Below are 16,806 nucleotides of genomic sequence, written 5' to 3' on the forward strand. Positions count from 1 at the left end.
CGGCGCGGCACGGCCCGGGACAGGCCCGGCCGGGCACGGCACGGCATCGCCGGCGGGTGGAAGCGGCGGGAGGAGGCCCGGGCCCCGTCCCGCCTGCCGGAGCTTCTCACCTGCCCGCGCCGCGCCGCCCCCTCCGCGCACCCGCGGGTATTTGGCGGCCGAACGCCAACCCGGCGCACACCGTGTTCCGCCGCGGGTGGCGGAGCGGAGCCCCCTCCGAGGCTGCGGAAGGTCCGCCCGCGCCCCGCCGGGTCCCGCAGCGCTGCGCTGTGCACCGCGCGTCGCCCGGGGCGTGCGTGCCGAGCCCCGCCGCGAGGGGAATGCGGGCAAGGAGTTTGCTGTTTGGATGGAATTTCTCGGTACACTGTTTTTCGTGGCAGGCGAAAACCCGTCCGCACGCGGGTCCCGCGCAACGCCTGTCGCAGCATCCGGCGTTGAAATGGTTACCTTTAGCAGTAAGGCTGCACAGGAACCACTCCGAGTTCTTAGTAATTCAATTAGTCAGGTTTCCAGAAGGTGGGGTTGGGTATTTTTTTGGCATGGAGGAGGAGAAGCTCGGGACGACGCCTCCCTTCTCGTGTTGCAAGCCAATCAGGTCGACGTGTAAAAAAAAAAAAAAAAAAAAAAAAAAAAAAAAAAAAAAATAAAAAAGGGAATCTGTAAGCAAACAGCAGACTGGCTGCGCCGGCCAATTCCCCCCCTTTTCCAAAGTAAACTGCATGCTAAAATCCCACACGATCAAACAGCAGCGCCCGTGCTTCGCGCTGATTGCCTGCACCTCCTTCTCGTCTTCATCGCTCACGCAGAGCGGCGCCAGAGCGGACCCTCGCGTGTGCATGTATGTATGCGTGCTGTGTGTGTGTGTGCGTGTGCCTGCCTACCTCGCTGTACCGCGTACACAGCTCTGCGGCTGCCTGTCGCACACACGCATGCACAGAGACAGCTCAGCACGCCAGGCTCCTGGCTTTTCCAGGTTGCTGATGTCGGATTTACACGCAGTGAAGGGACGGGTCATTGCAAAAGGGGGCGTGACTGTTTTAAGATTTTTTTTCCTCCCATAAAGCTTTTTTTTTTTTTTTTTTTTCAAAACTGACTTTTGCCCCTCCAATCCTCGTCGCTCTTTGCGATCCCTCCCTGCCTGCCGCTGCATTCAAGTTTATTTATTTGCCGCTGGCGTGGTATATTTTTTTCTTGCTGCTCTTGCTGCTGCTTCAGAGGGAAAAGGGGAGCAGCTGTTGGGCAAGATCGAGAGGATCTGGGGCGGTTGTTTTGGTTTTTTTTTCGATCTCCTTATGTAGTCATCTGAGGGGTGGATTCTTTTTCTCTCACCTCCTCCCTGCTTCTTCAAACTGTTTTGTCCTTCCGCAGAAGTTGATGCTCACGGGACTGGACCCTGCTTTATCTCAGAGAGGCTCCGGGAGGCTGAATCAGGAGATTTCCGCACCTCGCCGTATCGTTCCATTCGTTCCCCAAGCTGGAGAGGCCAGCCAAGACCAGCATCATCCGAGGAGTTCGCAGGCTTGATTTTGCACTTCTCCGAGATTTCGCTTTTCTCCACGCCCTCTCATAAAACATTTTTTTTTTTACTTTCATCTCCTTGATTTCCACGCCGCTATATTTCTTGGATTGGCCGTTCTTCTTTTTTTTTTTTTTTTTTTTTCCCTGCCCACCCTCCACCCCCTGCGCTTTTTTTTTTTTCCCCTTGCATTTTCTGTTGCTCAGTCCTTGGTGCATCCACCGCCCAGGAACAGGAAGGACAAGAAAACCACTCCACAAAGTCTCCTTCAAGACACTTCGTGCTGCAGAACAGGCTTCTCAACTCCATCAGCGCAGCAAGCAAACTCCTCAGGGCTTTTGCTTCCCCTCCCCCTCACCCCCCCCTTTTTTTTTCCCCCCTGTTTTTGTTTGTTGTTCATTGCGGAGAGCGGAGGGCCAGAAAGGAAGACACAAACTTTGTACTTTGAGGTCTGCGGGTACTTCTCCTCCCGCTCCCAGCCGGCGGCCTTTAATATACTGCCAGGACCCCCCGTGGGCTTCCAGGGGAAAAATCTCCTTCCCCTCCTCCTCCCCGCTCTTCCTCCCGTCTCCCGCTCGTTCGCTCCTTCCATCCCCGCGCACTCCGGCCGTCACCGAGCCGGGCCGCTCGCAGTGAGGGAGGAAGCGCTGCTCTCGCCCGCCTGCCGCGCCGGCGGGCCGGTGTATGTCGTGCCGTGGGCTCCGTGCGGGACTCCCGGTGAATGAGCACCGCCCGCCGCTTGCTGCCGCCACCCGTCTCGGCCCCCACCACCCCCTGCCGGGGTGAGGCTTCCTGAGGGGCCGCGGCTCGCTCTCCCCGCCTGCTGACCGTCTGCGGCGCCAGGCGCCCTCCGCTCTCTGCGGCGCGGCACGCCGCGGAGCCCACCGCCTCCGCGCTTCGCTTTTTATTCATTCACCCCACAACTCCCGCGCCCCGGCCCGGTTCCGCCTGCTTCCCCGTTCCTTTTTTCCCTTTTTTTTTTTTTTTTCCTTTTTTTTTTTTTCGTTTCCCTTTTCTTTATTTTTCCCGCATCCCGCCTCGCCGCGCCGCCGGCCGGGCGCGATGCCGCACGTGGAGATGCTGCTGCTGGCGGCCGCGGCGCTGTGGGTGTGCGTGCGCGGGCAGGAGCCCGGCGCCAAGGCGGTGGCCGACCGCTACGCCGTCTACTGGAACAGCTCCAACCCCAGGTACGCGGGGCGGCCGCGGGCGCGCAGCGGGCGGGGGTCGGCGGGAGGGTGCGCAGCGACGCTCCGGCACCGGAGACTCCCGTCGAGAGACCGGCTGCGAGATAGAAAGAAAACTTTTCTTTTTACGGCGGTTCCGGGCTGCAGGCAGCAGTGGGTGGTGGGGGTGATTTTCTCCTCTCCTGTCCTCCCTTCCCTCCAAGGCTTCTCCTGGATTGGCCGCCGCCGGCCCGCAGAAGCCGGATGGATGCGCTCCCGGCGGGGGGCACGGGCGCCCCTCGCCTCGGGGCAGCCCGTGTCTGCTGCCAGCCCTGCTCCAGGAGCTCGGGAGAAATGAGGGGCACAGCTAGCGACCCCCCGGTGGTGCCCCAAAGGGTTCCTGCGGCGGGCGTGGTGCCCGCCGGTAGCGGGGACCCGGCCCCGGGCAGGGCTCTGCGCCCTCGGCTGGACCTCCGCGGCGCCCGGGTGAGGCGGTTGTCACGGGCGGCTTTGTCCGGCCGTGCCCTGCGCTGCCCGCCCGGCGGGGGCCTCTCCCGGGCCGGCTGGAGGAGAGGAGGCGAGGTCGCTACGCCGTCCCGGGCCGGGGTCTGCCGGTGCTGCCGAACACAGGACGGCGCATCGCCGGGGTCCCCGCAGTTGGGGCCGAGTGGTGCTGGTGCAGTCATCCTGCTCCCCTGGCGCCGGAGGTTTCCTAGCTCCAGGCTCTGAGTGCAGTTCAGCACTGGAACGGGAGATTTCATTTAATTTTAATTTTTTTTTCTGGAGTTTTCCCTCACGTTTAGCATCAGAAAATTTCAAACCTTCTCCAAATGGTATCTATGTGTTTAGGTAAAAAGTCAGCTGGGTAGTAAAGATTTTTACTTTGTCAAATTGCCCGTGTCAGGCTTTTTTTTAATTTTTATTTTTTTTTTAAATTTTTTTATTTTATTTTTTTGTAAACCTGTCAGGCTACTCTAAGTAAATTTAGGGACGTTTTATCTCAGGTTATCTCTTTTTTATGCTTCTGATACTACTGTTTGGCTTGAGATTAGCACATTGATTTCTGTCACAAGTCATGGTTGTTAATAGATCTCTGTTGCCTGCAGAAAACTCTGCTGCTCGGTATTCTGGAGCAGGTTTAAAATAGGTGATGCAGAAGTTAATGGGCAGAATTTTCAAGTGCCCAGGGTTAGCTACTCTGTTCAGCACTTTAATACTGTGCTCCTGGCCTCAACGCCTCAGCAATAAATAGTTGGCACAAAAAACTTCAGACAAAGAAACAGAAACAATCATGCTTGGATATGATAAACATCTATGATTTGAAATGCATCTCTCCACATTTTCCTCTTTCTACATGTGTTACTTGAAAAAAACTGCACCAGAGTAAGAAAAGTTACACCTCACATCACCCATCAAAGAACATGTCCCAAAAAATTCCATGCCTGTAAAAAACAGGCTTTTTATTTCTGTTGTTGTGCAAAAATGAAATGTAACTGCTAGAAAAAAATTAAGTAATATTCTCAAATCCCATTGGGTAGAAGGAGGATCATTGAAAGAAAGGTTTGACTAAATGCACACGTTGCTGGCAGAACAGTTAAAATGCTGTTGTTTTATGTGTGATGATCTTGACTGTACATAGGCAAAGACAGTTGAAGGTACAAACAATGCTTACCTAGTTGGTAGGCATTATGCACTGAATTTTATTTATAAGGATTATAGTAAGTTAAATCATATATTACTACTATTAATGGAATCTCTTGTTAATCCTACGTCAAACATCAGCAGACTGCAAATAAAACTTAGTTTTGTTATTCTTCCAAACAGTAGAGGAAGTGTTAAATTAAAGATGTTTCTAAACCTTCTATTTTAAAAACAAACATTTCTTGTCTTAAAATACTACTCTCTCACAATGGATGTATCAATCTGGACATGCCATGTTTACTTGCAAGTTAAAAATATGAGAAAGAGCAGGGTGCAGATGCAACTCTCCTTTGTTTTATACAGCATTTGTGTATGCTTTCCAAGTAACATGAGCATTACAGAAAAACAGGCAAACACCTGATTGGTAGGTGGAAGAGACCCAAAGAAAAGAGACCACTTCTCTTTTGAATTCGTTTTGTCAGAACCTGAGCTGAAGGCAAAATTGTCTTTGGATATCAAAATTTTCAGAGTGCTTAACAGTATTGCAGGAATAACTTTGCAGTGATTTATCTTCATCTAGAGGCAGACTCAGGAGACAAACTCATGTCAAAGTAAGTAGAGATGCTTACTTGGTGATAACTATTTGAAATTAGAGGACAAAATGTCCTGACATTCTATAAACACAAATACTACCATTTTCATTTAGCTTACTTTTTTATTGTATTTATTCAGAATTAACAAACTGCCATAGAACTAATTAATTCCTTTAAAAAAAAATGAAATATTGATCATCTTAAAAATTATAAAGGCACTCTAAATCAAGGTTTCATTTAAACCTTGAGGAATTTAATAATGATTGTCCTTCATTCAGATTTGATGGTTTAATTTTTATTAGTTTTAGACTCCAGCAACTTACTGAAACACATAAAAATTTCATTCTCATTGAAAGATACATTAGCAAATTGTTGAGTGGCCCAGTTGATAAGTGCTCCTGGTGTGAACAATGTTTGGTAAATAAAAAATCATGGGCATCTATTAGCAAAATTCATATTACATTGCTTGGTTAGCTGCCAAAGTTCAGCTAGAGGTATTAGAAAGTGTTCGGCCATTATTGTCAGCTTGTATGAGTAACCAAATTGTGCATTTTTAGAGTCAAAGTCAGTTCTTGGAAATGTTTAAAGTATTGCTGTGCCTTACTTTCTTCCATATTTAATTATCAACATACACCTTCCATAAATGCCGTAGTCCAAGTCCAGGTGAGAATATGCTCAGGTATTAAAATTTTGAAGTATAACTGAAATTACAATTTTTAGTATTTTTTTTTTTTTACTTTTTTTGATCAAAAATTAATTCTCAAGTAAGCTCAAAAATGTGATTTCTTTTATTTCTTAATTTATGTAGGTTTAGAATTAAGTGTAGAAAAATTCTGTCACCTTAAAGTGCATTAGTATTTCAGCACTGTTTGCATATATATTTTCTTATATGGGACAACAGACTATTATCATCAGGAAACATTTTTCTGAATACAACACTCGGTTTTGGAATGGAGCATATTAATTTAATCTCGATTGGTAGACTCCTTTTAATTAGAATTCAGACCGAATGTTGTGTACCAGGGCCAAATTTTGAAGTGGTGTGCCTGCTTCATGCCTGCTAGTGTTTTTAATCTTGTCACAGTTCAAGCTGAACTACTTGTTGTAATTATTGCTACATTTTTCTGCTTGCCAGGATTATACTTTAAGATTATGGTTTCTTTTTAGGTATTTCCCTGTAAGTTGTTTCAGTGTCAGGTTATGTAGCTTCATAAATTGTTAGTTAGTTTCAGGGTGGTTAAAAATACTTGAATTGCAAGTCTAATTTCTGGTCATACATAGACGCTGTAGCTTCTAGTCTCAGAAAAGCAAATATTTTTTATTAGGAGTATTATTTGGTTTGGCTGCATTTTATACAATAAAATGGTATATCAAATTCATAGACAAATTATTGTAAAGACATAAGATGCTGATTTTTTTCTCTTCGTGTAGTTACATGGATAAAATCAAGAAATCGGGTGGTAATTAGAGAATTTAGGTACTGAAAAGTAATTTCAACTTCAGCTGTTGATTTCCCATAACCAGACTGGATACCATAATTTGGTCAGTGTTGCTTGAGGCTTTTTTACATAAATATTTAGGGGCAGCAAATAGAAAAATGAGTGGATACTTCTGAAAATTCTATGCAGAGACCAGAATTTTACAACCTGGATTTCTCAGTCTATGTGGATTTTGAAGCTGAGTATTTAGGCACTGTTTCAGAAAATCATCTAACTTCTTTGAACTCAATCCTTACACACCTAAGTTCTGCTGCAGTTGTGTGGGTGGATAAATGTGTGCTTAAGTGGCTCCCTGGGCCAGCCCTATCCACAGATTTAGTTTTGAGAAGCTCTGGATGTGGCAGCTCACACACACCTGGCACTTTTTGGAGCACACTCGTGGAGAGATGGAAGATGATGGATGTCTGAGTGTTCTGCCATCTGTTACGTGTTTGTGGATTTCACCATAGCATGTTGGTCGTATATGCTGAGGTCATGTGGCTGTTTTTTGTTGGGTTTGTCTTGTTTTTTTGTGTTCTGTATAGATATAGTTCTGCCTGTGTACAGAGTTGAGGGAAGCCATGCAGAAATGGCTGTAAAAAAGCAGTTACACATGTTAAGAAAACTCAGAAGTTGTGGATGAAGAAGGGTAAAGTCAAGATGTTTACTTCGATGTTGGTGTTGTGTATAAATTTCGTATGTCAAGGGAAGCATAGGAACTTAAGTACTTGGGGATACATACACATCCATGTATATATATTACATGTACATATAAACCTATTTTGAAACAGCATCGCTTGCATTTTGAGAGCTTTTTATCCGGCAGCTTGCTCTGACAGCTGAAGAAATCTCTGACTAGTTCCTTGTAATTAAAAGATCAGTAGTAGAGCCGTCAATTCTTTACACCTACTTTCTCTGCTTTTAATAGTTTCATTAATACCTTGTGTCTCCAAAAGAACATTGGTGTTTATTTTAAAAGTGGGTGTTTGAAACGATTTGAAACCTTCTATGGAAAAATTGCTCAAAGAACAATAGTTCCACTGGCCTCCACCTCTGTATGAAAGGCACCTTGTTAAAGTGGTACCTGATCTTCATAAAATGCATCTTATTACATCTTTCCCGAATGCAGGTAGTCAGGACACTTCATTGCGTTCTCTCTTCTAGCCCTATACGCTTTTTGAGAGGGTCAGATAAAGATGAGCCTTCCTTTCTCTCCCCTGTTGCTATGATCCCAGCAATCTAGCAGCTTCATGCTGGGCTGAAAAAATGAATGAATGCAATTAGTCCTTCAGGAGTCATGGTCATTGCATTCATATGGACAGGCATACATAATGTATATGGCATATGTAATGAGAATATGTATGCATTTCAATATTTGTATATATATGCTTGCATATACATACATACATATGCAGGTGTGTATGTATGCATTGAAATGTATCATTAGGCGGTGATGTGTATCATCATGTTTTGTGAAAGGAAAAATTCTGAATTTTTTTCATTTTACTCTTCAGTGTTTAGAAAGTGAATGGAATTTCCATCAAATTTCCAGGTCTAATCTTCTGGCTAAGGTATTTTGTGTCATAGTTCAAAGCAGTAATAAGAGAATTATATGTAGATTCTGTGTGTTATTTCTTGGCCATCTTCCCAGTTTGCTGTTTATTCACATGCTGGTAGTTCCCAGGTCAGTAGGTGGGCAGGTAGGTAAACTAGCACTCGGACACACCAATGTAAAATGAGCAAAATTACATGAGTGTGCTTTGAGAACTGTCCAAGCTTATTTGAGTTCCATGTGACTTCTTCCAGCACCAGTCTCTTGCTGGGAGGAGGACTGCAGCATTGTTGAAATACTAGACTACCAAGAAAACACATAAAGAAGGTTGGTCATTTGGAACAGCTGGGAGAAGATGCTAACAAAGACACAACCTTTCCTGGTGAAACCATGAATAGACAGTAGTTTGTCCGTGCCTTTGAGATATGCCTCCATTGCTTTGGGTTACTGATTTTCAATTTAATTTTTTTTTCCAATGAAATTAGAAGTATTTTAGATCTGTGATTTTCTTCCAATAAGCACTCTGCTCTTCTACCCAGTTCTGACCATTGTTTTTAAAAAATATCTTTAGTTGCATGCTTAATCTAATATTCCAGAGTTTCTGAATAGTCCAATTCACTTTTGAGAATAAAGGGCCCTGTTTTGTGCAAGTTTTTGTTGCACTTGTGCTTAAAATTTAGTCAGTCAGCAGCACACCAACATAATGAAATGAAAATGTTTGGTTTGAAATAAACAGACCAGTTATTGAAATTGCATTCTGGTGGTATTACAGTTGTTATGAGTAAGGCATACTGTAAGGTACTTCAGCACAGCTGAATGGAAGAATAGAATCATTCACGCATTAGGAGTCTTCCTTGCATTTTTTCACTCGCCCTTTTCATTGTAGTCTGTCCAAGGTAGATTATGGTTGAGCTCATTTAAAATGGTGTGTATTACTTTACAGTGTGCAAACACCTATAGATATCTGAAATCCTCTTTTTTTAGAAAAAAACAAAAAAGATTGAGCCTAGATTGTTTCATTAGAAAAGCACAAATTCCCATTCCTGTATATTGTAGAAAATGTGAAAATATGTGTGTAAGAAAATCCCCACTGTTCCGTGAGGATTGAGATTGTATTTCTCCACCATAGAATGCTAGAAAAATACAGTCAAAGAAAAATACACCCCAATATATATATTGTAAGTGTATATATTTAATTTGGGGAAACATCCTTCATATTCTGCTATTGACAGGCTGATGAAAATACATTGTTAGATGCTACTTTTATGAAGAAAATGAATTTATTTCAGACTGATGGAAAATGTAGAGACATAGTTTGGTGTCCATATTCTGTTAACTGGCATGCAAAGAGCTTTATAGCCATTTTTATGCTTAAATGCATGACCAGTAAAAATGCTGTAAAAAGAAAAATCAGCTAACGAGAAGATGCACAAGCATCCTGTTAATTAGAATGATCTGCTTGAATTCCTAATACCAATTAAAGCAAATTCTCCAGGTTCTACAATTTTTACTTGAAAATTACAATTCATATTGTCACTTGCATTATAATACAGTAGAAGAATTTTCCTATCCATGCTGACATATTCTGTGGAAAAAGGACCTTAGACTCACAAAACCTGTAAGTAAGTTGTTTTTCATGTTAACTTTCTTTTCCATCATTAGATCAGCATATTAAAATGTTTATCAGTAGTGTCTGCAGTGAAAAAAAAAATATTTTATGTTTCTCACTAAGTAACTTTAGTTTTTGTTTGTTTTCATCAGAATTTTGAAGAACCGTCTTATTTGATAGGCACCATCTTTAGGTTTTGATTAGAGTGATGAAATGGTGCAGAGTGTAGAGAAGAAATTATTTTTTTATCAATCATCTGGTGAGGCAAAAAAAAAAAAGAGTATGAGATACATTTACTTTGATGCTGGTAACTCTCTGCTAAAATGTATTTTTTTCATTCTGAAGGATAAAATTTGAACTGGTGACATTTAAAAGGATGCATATTTTGACAGAATATATTTTGTGCCATAATTAATGTTTGCTGCAGTGCATTGACTTTCTTTATTCATTAAAATAATATTATACTTCCTCCCTGAAATTACTTCGTTTTCCTTGTTTGGGGGTGGATGCTGGCTGTAGCATGCGTGTTCACATGGTGTGAGCTGTTCATGAGTAGTAGTTGAGCACTGCAGCCATTCCCTGGCGGGTAGTAATGAAGCACTACTTTTTGGTTTTGTGGACTTCAAAGTAGCATTTTTCATATTCATGTTGCAATTCAGGAGAATTTCATTTTCTTTACAGACATTCAAATCATATTGTCTTGTCACACAGGGACTTGCTAAGAAATAGATAAATATTGTTATTATAATGATATTACTGTACATAGGATTTTTGTTTTAATTTTTACTTGGAATTTGTTTCAAAATTGTAAATAAATTTGCGTATTTTTTCTCAATGTGTGTCTTTGAAACTGGAGCTGAATACATTCTAACTCTTTCAATCAAAACTAAACAAAAAAAAAATTCCCCAAATCGTTCAATATCTAATATTTTGTTGGCTTTGTAGTGCTGTATAAATAAAATACAGATTTTTTTTTTTGGTGAGGAGACAAAAAAAGCAAGTATTTTATTTTACTTACTGCTAATTTTGATGATGATCTTTGTAGCACAGTAGTCAGTCTTCAATGCTAATTCATCAACATTAGGTAAGGACTTCTAGCAGCTTTAATGATGTTGGGTCTCCTGCAATTGTTAAAAGTTGTTGCAAGAAAATTTACCAATTAATGCTGCTAATGAGCAGGAAAAACAGCTGCATTGGGTTTTTGTTTGGTGGTTGTGGTTCTCCCCCCAGCAACCCCTCCCACATTATTTGATGTCTAATCAGATTTTTAAAAAAATAGTTATGTATTCATACAGGCAGGGCATTTGGTGAGCAGAAGTTAACAAAGTAGGAGCTATCAATCCTGCACTCTTTCCTATTGTTTCCAGAAAAGAAGGAAATAAAGAGAGACTCTGGAATTTGAAAGTATTGACCTTCTGACATGCACACACAGCATGGTCATTGCACTGGCACACAAAGTGCCTTAAGCCACCATAATGGCAAACTGCATTTTTGAAGTCACTGATATGAGAGCCAGCTGGATGGGGGATGGACAGCCAACTGTGAATCTGCAGCTATTTGTAAGCTACCACTTTAGAGCCAGACAGCTTCACTTTTATATTCCCAAACTTACCACTTTGGAATAATGTTGCTTTGTTCGGCTTAGCCAGGGATTTGTGACTGCTACATAGATTTAGAACCATTTGGTCCAGAATTGTGTGGTCATTCTCCATAGAAATCTGCTTCACAGAGTAATTTCATTCATCTGGTCGTGGGGGAGGGATGAGAAACAGTGAAGGAACATTCAGATATAGCATTCTTCAAGGAAATTGTGCATCCACATTAGCTAATCGCTTTTTAAAGGTAAAGGCAGAGATTTGGATCAAGCAGTTAAAAGCCAATTCAGACCAGTATCTTAAGATTACGTGTGATCTCTTGGTTAGGCTTTCCATGTATACTCTGGAAAAGACCTAATATTTTACGTACTGAACAGTTCTTACCCCCGGCCCATATATTTATTTATTTATTATTTGCTTACAGTTATTGCTCCAATACACTTTTACATAATTTTGCAGTTCTCTTGGGACTTAGTTTATTAAAAATTAGTGATCCATCACTAAGTGTGGCACAGTACAAACGCTGGTGCTCCCAAAAGGGAGTTTTTGTGCCAAACCAAAAGAAGTAATAGGGATACAAAAGCTGCCAAAAAACATGTCTCCCAATTGCTAATTAATCAGGTGAAAAAACACCTCAGCAACTACAGATGAATGTGGAACAGTTTATTGTAAGTACTGAATAAAGATATGTTAAGAGGGCGTAGCATCTCTTTGTTTGTAACTATGTATAATTTAAAAAAAAGTCAACTATGTGCTGGAGTCAGTGGGGAATTCTTTTATGTTGATGGCATTGTCAGTGCGTAGACCTCTTTCAAAAAACTTCATGCTATTTACAAAAAAAAAATTAAGTTTTTGTTTTTTTTTTTTTCTGTTGGTTTCTGCCTGTTTGTGGTAATTAATAATAATACTTCTAGACAGAAACTGAGGCCTTAGAAAATATGTTTTTAAAAAAAAACCCATCTTCACTAATCTGGATTACAAGGTATGATAGAAAAAGAATCATTGCTGTGAATATCTGGTGTACAAAGCTGCCAATCACTTTTGGCACAGCTCCCATCGTGGTCGCTGTGCCCATAATTAAATGCCTGTCATTAGTGTATTTTTCCATAACATTTACAATGGAAAAGGCAAGGGGTCCTTACAGAGCTGTGGCTGTCAGGGGAACAATAAAAACTAATTACACACTCTGCTGTCACCATTGTCAGCTCTGCTTTTGGGCGCAAAGAACATGAGAAGTGTGTGCCTTACAATTATATATATATATATATGTATATACATGCACACACATATATATATATATCTTATATGTACACAATGCCCAGTTGGAGAAATTTGGTGCTAATGAAGTCACATTTACTTGGAAGGTTATTCTTCTTTATTCCAAAGACTTTAATTCTATGGTTAATTTTGTCCCTTCACTTATGCCCAAGTTGCATACACTTTTCTCTTTGCTTTTGAGCCATATTTGCCTTTCTCTCATTCTGTCTTGCACGCTTTCTGGTGAACTGAGCTTTCCAATAAAATTGCTATGGTCAAGACCAGTATTTGTCTGCATTTATTAAATGAGTGGGAATCATCTTTTGTATGCTTTTGCTTGTGCCTTGCAAAGTAAACTGGATTAGAAAAAAAAATGAATGAAAGCAGCTAGTTTGCATGTTCATGGTTTTTTTTGTTTCCAGCTCATAGTGTGTGGGATACCTTAAGTGAATCAGGTTTTGGTGTACTGCAGTAGTGACTTGAGTGAAATGTGTGCTTGTTCCATTTTTCCTTCCACACATATTTCCAAATGTAAGCATATAAGCATATTCACATAAGCATAATTGCAAATGTGATTTATCTTAAACACTGTTCTTAAAGACACTGAAAGACTGAAGCTGTGCCTTCACACTAATATTTACTAATTTACATTTTTTTTACAGCCTGTAAAAGGAATTATTTATTTAAGCATTTTTTTGACCACTGATTTAAAAAGAATATAACCTCAAAACCAGAATGTTTAATATATTTAGGTACCAAGAGTTGCAGACAGCAGCCATATGGAATTTTTAAGACTGCTTGGTGCCTAACTGTCCTAGATTTTATTTCAGTTTTTTTTCACATGTAGTTTCTTAAATACCTTCCGAAAAATGGTCCCTTAAAATTGATAAGGAAAAACTGTTTAAATACATATCCTCCTTTTTGAAAGTAGAGGTAGTCAGTAGGAACAGATGGGTAGTAATGAGGAATGGAAGTCTATTTTTCTGCATTGTATGCCTCGACAGACACTCCAAGGTGTGATTTTTTAAATTGCTTTAAATACAGTAGCTATTGTTGGATTTTTAGTCCAGTATTATTGGAGGCATTGTTACCCAACTTATTAAAAATATTAAGAATAAGATTTTTTTAACTACTTTGATCTAGGTCGTGTAATGATGATTTCATGGTGTAGTTCTCCTGAATATGAATTTTGGTAGTTAGGCTTGTCAGTTTTTGTGAGGCCATGCAATCTGCGTGAATCAAATCTAGTGAGGGAGCGCAGCAGCACGGGACTGCAGAGCCTTGTGGGTCTTTGTCTGGTTGGGTTCATATATGTTCTAGACTAAGATTTTTTTTCAACAGGGATGGGATCTGTACTTTTGGGAGCATAAGAGGGTAAAAACTAACCTGGTTGAATAAGTAGAGTTTTGCTGTCAGCTGTTTCCAAATTGAGAACTGGCTTACTATATGTGACTAGCAGATAGACATTAATGAAACTGTGATTGAGAGTCCTGTATAGTGTAGTATGGTTTGGTACGTGACAAAAAAATTAAGGTCATGAAGGTAAAATAAATCAGATACAGTAGTACACCACTGGGATACTTGTGTTTTATGTTTTCCAAAGCAGCACATTCAATATACGGTTCTCTTCTGGTGAGATACTCCTTAAAAACCGAGTGGATCTTGTGAATGCCCAAATAGGACGGTATGATTTCCTCACTGAAAGAACTAAACCACTATATGGAGGAAAGAAGCTTCTACTTTCTACAAATTTGACTAACAGCCTTCTTAGAATAGGAGAACTCCCTGGAGAATGCTACTTCTCCTTGTAAATATAAAATCTTTAATATATAAACCTTGTAATTTATTACCTGTTTACCAAAATTATGAGCAGTTATTCGTGTTGTGTGGTATGTCCCTGTAGTTTGGGATTGCATAGAAAGCAATTATTCTTATGCATTTTCATTTCATGGAGTATCAAATGTTACATTTTTCTTGGTTTCCAGTGAAAATCTTTCTTTTGTTTTATAGCTATGAGATAGAGCATAAGAGGAAGATACACCTTGAAGTAAATGTGGCCCTTGTTAAATTTGAGAAGATACATACTGATAAAATAAACTTCTTCTCGGTAAAACAGAGTCTTGTAAAAAATCCCAATTCTAATTTTTAGAATTTTACAGGTTGTTAAACTGTATCCTTCATTCATGTGTGAAATTTGATTGTATTTTGTTGTCTCTGTGTTGGTAGATACCATTTTAAGACATTGGGCCAAATTTAATACTACATGCAAATGTTTGTAGGGAGTTGACTGCAAAGTTTCTGGAAAACTTTGGAAGTTTTATGTATTGATTTTTAAATTGCATTTCAAAAGTGTCATTCGAATGTTTTATAACTTTTTGTGTTAATTCACAAATGTTATGAAGGAATACATACACAATTTTATTGAGGAACTTGTATCTTAAAAGTCTTCAGACAAACTACCTTTAAAAAAAAAGAAGTAAGAACAGTTGCTGCAGAGCATGATCATTTTGTAATACACATGCTAGCATAATCCTCACTTAAAAGCATGACATATAAATCAGTCTCTAAAAATCTATTGTAGATGGAAGCTTCATTAGCAGAAGGGTTGACAGTTTTGAGAGTGTAAAGGGATTCTTTGTTGAAATAAAATCAAAATAAAAATAATGTTGTTATTTGCAGTATCTTTAATCAAGGTGGTATGAAATTTCTCATTAAGGTTAAGATTCACATTATCATAACAAGTGACAGTGTGGGTGAAGAAGGAAAATTAATTACAGAGGTAGATCATACTTGCATCTCATTATATCTTGGCTATTCACTGCATTCAAATTCCAAGCAAACTCTTTCTCTGTATCTCAATTATATAAAACTTACTTGCAAAGAACACTTTATGAGAAGTATCTCCATATTCAGTGCTTCTGCTCCAAAGTACGACAGTTAGCTTTAAAAAAAAAAAAAAAGGTTTTTTTGTGATTTACAGCATTACTTTTGTTATTACTTTCTCAGATCCTGTGTCTGGCTGAACTACATTTTATAGCTTACTGTAAAAAGAAATCTCTGTTTTCCATTTTCCATACTAGCTGTCTTGATTTAGTGCTTATATAATGGCCTTCTTCAGAACAAAGCATTTGGAAGACTTTCCTAAGCACTTAATTTTAGGTGTGGAGTTTGGAGGTAATGTATTGTTACTGATGAAAGCAATTTTGCCTTTGTAACTTCTCTGAGTGAATCAGATCATTGCAGTGCCCAATTAGGACTCCTGTACTTGTATTTTTAATGGATGACAGAGGAATGATTGCTTCTTCTTTCTGTTTGCATCCTTATTTACTTCATAATGCTAGTATAGTGGATGCATACAAGGCTTAATTTTCAGACTAGGCTTAGTATCAGGTTGGTTTAACCCAGTCTTCCTGAGTTAACAGTTTTCTTTCAGACTCAGTCCTATGCTTAAGACAAAATATTTTCTGCTTTCTACCATGTAATGGATGAAGTCAGAGACAAAATGAGTCTTGGTAGTGTCTTAGGTCCCAGAAGTACGTGATGTGCCTAGGTGAGAAGGTTCTGTAGTTTAGAGTTTCTAACTTCAAATGTTCTAGACAGTAGTACTGTTGCTTGTGATTCCTGTTAAGGGTAGATCTGTTACTGATTTCGATCTGAGAAACACTCCCATCTTTGAGAAGGAAGAGAAATACTAACTTCTCAAGATAATTTAATAGGTTTTAGAAGAATATTTCCTGCACTCCCAGCTACTGTAGTTGGCATCAGTGCAGAAGTGCTTTTATTTAGCGTTTATTTTTTATGAATCAGAGAAAAGAACACTGTTTACACAAATACTGCTTGCCAACCGAGAAACTAGCTCCTTAATACAGCATATCCTGATTTATGAAAAAAAGGGATAACTAATTACTTGTTCTGCCGTGTTCCCTTAGCAAGTGATGGGGAATAAACTGTAAGTAGTATTCTGCCATATTTATCTAATGAGCATAGAGTAAAAGAAATGGTATGGTAACATACTCTGACCAGATGTTGTGCTATTTTTGCATGAAATTACCATTGAATTTACTGAATGTTCTTTTATTTTTTTAAGTTGCAGTAGTAGGAGGGAATGAAATAAGTATCCACTGTTCAGCTGACAGTATTTCACTATGCCTCATTCTCTTTTTTTATTCCTCTCTAAATTTCAAAAACATTACTAAGTAATCCTAAGATGGTTCGAAAATAGAACATGATTAAATGTCTCTAAAAATTTTTACCCGTGTTTTCATTGACCACTTTTGCAAAGCCCATTGATTTTACCTTTTAGTTTGGTTGTTGTTTACTGAATATCTACGCCTCATGAAAACTACCATTTTGAGCATGGTTTCATATTTATTTTGTAAAACTTATTTATCCATATATTGAT

The 16,806-nt window shown here is 40.0% G+C and overlaps 1 protein-coding gene across 2 annotated transcripts in view; it reads left to right on the forward strand.

Moving 5' to 3' along the window:
• Positions 1–2,330: 2,330 nt before the first annotated feature.
• The window catches only part of EFNA5 (ephrin A5), a 209,094-nt gene continuing 194,618 nt past the window's right edge, over positions 2,331–16,806 (forward strand). Inside the window, exon 1 of one of the 2 annotated variants that reach the window (XM_005529985.3) lies at positions 2,331–2,703. In XM_005529985.3, coding sequence (XP_005530042.1) covers positions 2,579–2,703 — 125 coding nt within the window. In that variant the 5' untranslated portion in view covers positions 2,331–2,578. The remainder of the gene's footprint in view (positions 2,704–16,806) is intronic. The other variant, XM_088054516.1, reaches the window with a different exon arrangement.

Source organism: Pseudopodoces humilis, chromosome 4, assembly GCF_049639895.1.
Source record: "Pseudopodoces humilis isolate 2021_Gansu_Grassland_sample_001 chromosome 4, ASM4963989v1, whole genome shotgun sequence".
NCBI classification, from domain to species: Eukaryota; Metazoa; Chordata; class Aves; order Passeriformes; family Paridae; genus Pseudopodoces; species Pseudopodoces humilis.